The 7,667-nt window shown below is 39.2% G+C and overlaps 1 protein-coding gene across 2 annotated transcripts in view; it reads left to right on the top strand.

Annotated features, from left to right (window-relative positions):
• Positions 1 to 1,470: 1,470 nt before the first annotated feature.
• atrnl1b (attractin-like 1b) overlaps positions 1,471 to 7,667 on the top strand; it is a 60,893-nt gene continuing 54,696 nt past the window's right edge. Inside the window, exons 1-5 of one of the 2 annotated variants that reach the window (XM_031315068.2) lie at positions 1,471 to 2,613; positions 5,775 to 5,858; positions 6,325 to 6,438; positions 6,694 to 6,822; positions 7,305 to 7,513. In XM_031315068.2, the coding sequence (XP_031170928.1) occupies positions 2,363 to 2,613; positions 5,775 to 5,858; positions 6,325 to 6,438; positions 6,694 to 6,822; positions 7,305 to 7,513 (787 nt within the window). In that variant the 5' untranslated portion in view covers positions 1,471 to 2,362. The remainder of the gene's footprint in view (positions 2,614 to 5,774; positions 5,859 to 6,324; positions 6,439 to 6,693; positions 6,823 to 7,304; positions 7,514 to 7,667) is intronic. The other variant, XR_004107660.2, reaches the window with a different exon arrangement.

The raw sequence follows: 7,667 nt of genomic DNA, 5'->3' as shown, positions 1-7,667 counted from the left end.
TTGAATCGGCAGCATGATAGACACAAACAGAAGCACATCTCACATTTCTCTGCTGCTTTATATCACTGCATACTCCACCAATGCCCCAATCTGTCAGACTCCTCAGTTTAGCAGCTGGCAGCAAGCAGCACCCCGACTAGCCTCATCTCAAACAAAGATATAAGTGCTCTCTCAGAGAGATGTACTGCATTTCATGTTAGGGTACCGTACAGCCACAATAGAGCCTCCTCAAACACAATGATAAGAGACTTTATTAAAAAGCGCATGTCCCTCCTTGACCTTGTCGCTGATTTTTTTCTCCAACCTTTAGTGTCAGTTATTGAAATTTCCTGAGATGTGCCAGGACCTCAAGCAGGATAAGAACATCATTTTACCAGACAAATTGAAATGCAAATCTCATACAATTCAAATGCAGATGCAGTTCAGCCTCTCTGCTTTGCTTAAGTTCAAGACAATTGTAGCTGTGAAAATTACCTCTTTGGACCTCAACCACAAGTAGACTATTTTGTGACATCTTTAATATTAATATTATGATTATGATTATTATTATTTGTTGTTTTGTCGACCATCCTCACTATCACTTCCCTGTTACAGTGTTCAATGATGTTCCATTAAAAGCCAAGAATACAAAAAGTATGAATGTAAGATATATACAGTTTTGTTTATTTATTTATTTCACTTAATAGCATAACTGGTGTGATCTTGTTTTGTTTTTTTTCTTATTGTTGGCTGGACTGACAACCCGGAATGTTTTCGACCCACAACTGCACAGAGTGTCTTAAACAGCAGAGCCCGTATCTACATATAGGCTATTTGCAATGTATTGTTTTAATAGGTTATAGGTTAAATATTTGCAATATACCACCTACTGCTACTTGCCATATAATGGTAATAGGCTGTAAATTATAACAATAGAAGCTAAATCAGTTTTGTTTATTTGCACAGGCTGAAATCAAACTAATTATATAGCCTACAAAATGAATGGAAATGAATGTGCAGGAAGAGGAAAAGCCTGTTGTTATTGATTACGTAACTAAAAACTAAATAAGATTGTATGATATATGAACACAAAACCATTACACAGAGCATACAATCATAAAAAATAAAATAGTCTCTGTATGACTTTAAGGAAGATGTAACCAAATGAGTCAATTCTATTACCACTGTAACTTATCTTATCAAAAAATAAAGTGCCCTCTCTGCTTGTGACATTTTTTCAAGATAAAAGTACAAGGACACAATGTCGCCAATTATGTTTGGAGTGTATTGGAGTGGACATCTTTGACCTGAGAAACTTCAAAGTGGCTTGTTTGGTGCATATTTTTCCATGTAGCTCTCAGTCTCGAAAATACGAATACGGACCGCTAGCTGGAAGCTTTTAAATGCCGCATAGAATTGGTGGGTTTTGGGTTTTTGACACTGTACCTTTAAATAAAACCCGTTTCCAGTACGCATGCGCATGGTGTGTTTAGTTTTCTCTAACCTGATGAACTGTCTAGTGTCGCTGCGCTAGCAAATCCATCGCTGCCAGTTCTTGTGATGTTTTGAGAGTACCAGCGGTGCTTTTCCCCACTGGAATACAAGGAGACGCCACGACACACTGTTGTCAATGAAGTCTACTTTTGAAGGTGCCTAAATTGCTGTGTGGGAATAGACAGTAGGATTAACAACAGTGCAAAGTATTAGCTCAATGCCCCCCAGTCGGCAAGAATAGGTTTCCAGTTCCCACACCACATCCATGTTGACTGCGGCAGCCTTCGCACTAGGTCCAGGGCTACAAACACCACAACCCCTTTGTTCTTCTGTGGTAAAGATTCAGCTAAATTGCAGCGGTTTGTGGAAGGACCATCGCATGTTAAAATGTACATCCTTGTTTCAGTCTGAAGGATTGTTTACGCGTTAAAATGGCTGCTGAAATGGCATTTGGAAGAGAGGGGTCTTGAATCACTGCTGTAACGTTACTATACCTAGCAGAGGCCAAACTACAAATAAGCTACATATGCTAACAAATGATGTATTGGCTAGTCACAATTTTCAACGAGTTAGCTGCTTAATTAGCTTTAATCGATGGTCGGCTTTTTTGGTAGGTTCTTTCAACAAGAGGTAGGGTGAAGGGAATTCCTCCCACTCCAAATCTATGCATGCGGTTAAACAAGCAGCCTTTATACACACTTTAATAACATTACATTTTCTTAGCCGTTTTGCTTTGTAAACAGGCTTAGCTTTAATGTGAGTATGCATAACATGCAACAAATATGCAGGACTTCTTTGTTATAATTAAAACAGCCTGAATAGCCGAGGCTTTCTCCAGCAGAGCTAAAGGCCCCGGTCTTTTACTCGGCTTGGTCGTCCTGGCAGAAAAATGGATACTGGGGGGCAATGTAAGACTGAACTCCTTCTTTTTGGACCCAAATTAGCCACCCACAGCGATCTGCGGGGTATCAACAGATACTTGGTGGTCTATGTTTTGTTTTACTTTGTACTGTTCACTCACGCCTCCCCGGCGAAACCGTGTGACAAGAATTGTCTATCTGGAAAATGTATCAACGGATCCTGCATCTGTGATCGTGGATGGGTTGGAGACCAGTGCCAGCATTGCCAAGGAAGGTTCAAGTAAGTGGCGATGCACTACATCTTATTTAATCTGTGATCAACATCAGATTGATGCAGTGTCTTTGTTTTAGTAATTCTGATCATATTTAGATTTTAAATCATCTGAGCCACTTAAAGTAAGTTAAGATCAAATATGATCCAGAAGTGGCTGTTTTACATCAAACAACAGTGTTAGTAGAGATCATTGGTACTCAGCAAACAGACCTTAGTGCACCTAGTTTTTTGGGAGATGGGTTGCAGTTAATAATTGTCTCGCATGTCAAAGACAAAACCCCTTTACACACTTACATGCTCAGTAACCAGCCGAACTGTTGTTCAAAACCTAACTATATTTTTTAATGAGCTAGCAGCCTCAACAGACCTGTTGAGCTCAACACTGTTCGCTTTCAGCTAGCAGTCCAAAACTTAAAAATACATAGTTTACCACAAAAGGCAAAAAAAGCAGCAAATATTCAGTTAAAAAACTGGAACAATGTTTTAATGTTGACTTCAACAGTTAGTCCAAAAAAGTTGCAGATTAGATTTTGGTGGATTGACTAATTTGATTCAACTGATCGTTTGGTGAAAATTTCTCACTTTGCCTGTAGCCTCCCTCAGTCCTTTAATTAGTTGTTTGTGATTTATCCCTGTTCCCTGGAGATATAGGCATGTGTAATTATTACTCACATGTCTGATGTTGATGATTAAAGGAATGAGTGCAATTATCTTGCACAATCCAATCTGCACGTGTGAGCATGGACCAGAAAACCAAGCCTCTAACACGCACGATTATTCTGACTTACGGCCTGATGCGTTTGCACATAAAATCCATAAAAAAATAAATTGCTTTAGCTTTTGCCAGAGAAACAAGCCTACAGTGGCTTAGAGAAGACATCTGCAACTAATTTTGCAAATGCCTTGCAGCCTATATGGTGATTATGTCTATTGTTCCTAAACTGGAAGAATATGGGTGTTTATCAGCACAGGTAAATGCTATGTCAACCCCCTAATAGGTGCAATGAGTTAAGGATTGTGTGTACATTTGGTAGTAGTTAGGAGAAAGCAGGAAAATAATGGAAATTGACAGAAGAAAAACATCAAACTGCTGTATAATGATAATCTTGAGCATGGCACTTGACAGGAACATCTAATGGCTTTTCAGTACACCTGAAGCACACTCTGGTACATAAGTGCTTTGATCACAGTAATTACCGTTGCTCCTGATGTGTGTCTGAGGTTTTGTATGGGTTGTCATTAGGTATGTTGTCAGGGAATAACCTCCCATCACCTAAAGACAAACCACTGAAATGTGATAATTTAACTGTTAGCTTCTCTGTAGTCAGTGGAATGGAGGCATGCACCCTGGTTAATACATGATCACTTACACATTGCTGCAAAAACATGTTGTGGCTTCCCTCATAATAAGTGTGCAATCCTATCTTGAAAGTTTAATTCAGCATCACAGATTATTTTTCTTGTTTATGATGCGTTATAATGTCTGATTTCAAATGGAGAAGGACCAAACATCACAGTGGCATGGACGGCGGGAACACAGTCTTGAAACGTTCAGGGACTGCACAGGATAATTTCCCTGGGAAGTCCAAAGTGCGCCATAAAACATTCATTCATTCTTGGATGTCTACACTGCCCTAACTCATTGCTGGTTGCATGCAGCTGGGTGTTTATATCGATCAATAGACTTTGCATAAAGACTTTGCATATACGCTTTCCTGATGTGAGTTGTAAACAAAATACAAAACAATGTTTGACACAAAAAAGGGTCAAGATCATACTATACAGTATGCATACTTCATCAGTATGCATATATGCATCTTTATTAGATTAAAACTGTATTTAGGCCATTATCCTTCAAAACCTCTGAATCGAAAGTAATATTTTATTTATACTCGTACACTCTCATGTTATGCATCCAAAACAACTGACAGGTACATAAAAAGGGAATACAATTCAGTTACTGTGTTACTCAGACCACCCACGAGAGCCCAGTATGTATTCGTGAAGCTTTGAAAGTCAGAAATAAAGAAACCAGGACTCTGTCTTTCTGTGATCTCAAGGCCTGAACGGTATCAACTGACAGATAACTCATTTTGTGGATTCATGAAGTAATGAGTTTTATCAAAATACAATCTGTTGCAAACCAGAAAAAAAGCATCACTGTGTGGGGAAACTAGTTTTTGGTAATCTGTCTCCTCATCGCAATCGTTTTGTGGGTGGGATACCTACAAATTTCTTGTAACATGGGACAGTGAGGAATGTCCATTCAGAAGTCGTTTATCATTGTGACACACTACTGTGAAGAATACTTTGTTGAAAATTGTTTCCAGTGTCAGACTTGAGGCAAGGCCAGAACGCAGCAGAGGAACCTTTTTAAGAGACAGATGATTGAATCTTTTGGTTGACAGGGATTGACCTTGGGCTCACTAAAGTTGGACACATGATTTCACCTTTATAGAAGACTTTGCACCAGGACAACAGAGCTGCCTTAGACTGGGTGTACTTTATGAATTTGAGTCGTAACATCTTGGTGTCTGTTCCATGCTGCTGGTTCTGAACTACAAAACGCACCTATAAAATCTTTGTGATTTTCACCAGGTGGACAGTCTGACCACTGATTGGGTGTCATGCTGCTGTAGGGCTGCTTTAGGGACATTAAAAAAGATTGTCATTTCTAAAGCTGAGTGTGAGGATGATTTTAAGAAGTAACATATACTTAGGCTAATCTACTTACTCCCTATTTTTTTCTAACATTAGCTAACTGTTAAAAAGCAGTGTTCAATTTATGAAATGCTATTTCTGAAAGAAAAGATTCCAAACAACAATATATAAACATTTGCTTTTTATTCATGTATTTGATGTCTCAGACAGGCAACACAACAAATTAGATGATGACTTGTGGTTAAAGATGCTCTTGTTTCCTCTACTTTTATGTCTTTAACTTAAAATGCTACTTTCCTAACTGCAAAAAAATCCAGAACAGCAAGAAAATACAGTTAATGTGTAGCCCAATAATTACATGTATACATATACCAATCCATGGAACAACCATTAGAATAATTGTTTCTTTAGATTCAAATGTATTTCAGGCATTTGACTTTACACATTCTACTCGAGGCAGCATACAGTATTCCTGTGCTAACTGTCCCACCTCTGTGATCTTTCAGGTTGACGGAGCCCTCAGGATACCTCACCGATGGTCCAATCAACTACAAGTACAAAACAAAGTGCACCTGGCTCATTGAGGGCTAGTAAGTATTTTTGTAAATTGGTATGTTCTACTGAAGCTGAGCATGCACAGACAAATTTAATAATGCAGCGTAAACTGATTGATACAATTAAACAAAGATCAGCATCTCTGTTGAAGGAAGTGTACTTTTGTTGCTTACACAGTATAATGTAAAGTGGCCGTCTGTAGCATTTTAAAGGGTTCTGAATGTTTGTCTGTTGAGCTGGGTTTGACTACTACATTTTAATCAGCAATCTACCAGTTGATGCTTTAACTTGTCATGGTAACCACGGTCACTGCGATGACGGAGCTGTTTGGAAACGTTATTGCCAGGAAGAAAAGGGAGGCCAGCCTATCATCTTGGGGTCCTTAAAACATTTTGGGAACAACAACATATGAATCCTGCAGTGACTTGGAAAACAAATGTGTATGTTGTTCAAATGTCCATCCTTGAAACCTAAACCATTATTTCATTCTTTCCTTTGCAGTCCAAATGCAGTTCTCCGGTTAAGATTTAACCACTTTGCCACAGAATGTAGTTGGGACCATATGTACGTCTATGATGGAGACTCGATATATGCCCCCATGGTTGCTGTTTTCAGGTAAGAAACTCCAAAGTGAAAGAGTGGATTGATACTTTAGGGTTAATACATAAATAGGTATTGGTTAGATGGATGCTTTTTTTAAGACCGGAGCGAGACGTGATTTTCAGGCTGTTTAATTTACTCTTCACTTAATGTAACGTGTCTGGTTATCTTGATTTAGCAGAGTTATTGGTTTGTAACTGTAACTTAGAATTGGTGCGGGTTGCGATTGTGAGAAAGTGATGCCAATGAATTTCCTGCATTTCTCCACAGCGGCCTCATCGTGCCAGAGATACGAGGAAATGAGACGGTTCCTGAGGTTGAGACAACTTCAGGCTATGCACTACTCCACTTTTTCAGCGATGCTGCATATAACCTGACAGGATTTGAAATATTTTACTCGTAAGTTAGCCAGGCTCTTCATTTGAACCTAAACATAACATATAACATATAAAAACCTCACATTGTTTATATTTTTAGATTAGGATTCCTGACCTGGAACCAATTCCTGCTCAGCTTGTGTTTTAGGCCATTACCTGTGTTAGAGACATCAGGTTTTCATTGATGATTTATTGTAAATTGTGCATTTAATTCTCCTAGCTAGTTGATGGATGGTAACCTGTTTCTGCATCCTACATTTCAGCAACAAAAAAAGGCTGGTACAAGTGCTTTTCTGCTGCACTAAAACCCACAGCAACAATCACTGTTAATGAACAGTGACCTGCTTGATAGTTTTTCATTTATTACTAATCATTTTATCCGCTGCACCTTTGCCAAACGCTAGATGATTCTCATTAATCTTCCTCAGTCTCCAAGTAAAGGTCTGCAAGTGGCCTAAATAGTGCATACAGTGTTTGGCTAAATGAAAACATCCTTCTGTCTAGGATCAACTCCTGTCCCAATAACTGCTCTAGCCATGGGAAGTGCACCCCTGGTAACTCGGCCGCCAGCAGAGTGTACTGTGAATGTGATAAGTACTGGAAAGGCGAGGCCTGTGACATCCCGTACTGCAGGAACAATTGCGGCAGCCCCGACCACGGCTACTGCGACCTCACTGGGGAGAAGTTGTGCGTCTGCAATGACAGTTGGCAAGGTAACAGTCAGCTCTGTCCAAACCCAACAGATGTTTGCAAGCTTTCAGATTGCGAAGAATTGGCTTAAACCAAACCAAGTAATATTTCATTGCTCTGGCATTGCATGTTTTTGGTATCTGCTATTTCACTGTCAACATACACTCTCAGCATTGA

Source organism: Sander lucioperca, chromosome 22, assembly GCF_008315115.2.
Source record: "Sander lucioperca isolate FBNREF2018 chromosome 22, SLUC_FBN_1.2, whole genome shotgun sequence".
NCBI lineage: Eukaryota > Metazoa > Chordata > Actinopteri > Perciformes > Percidae > Sander > Sander lucioperca.
Note: the sequence above shows the minus strand (reverse complement) of the source record. Positions and strands in the feature narration are given on the sequence as shown.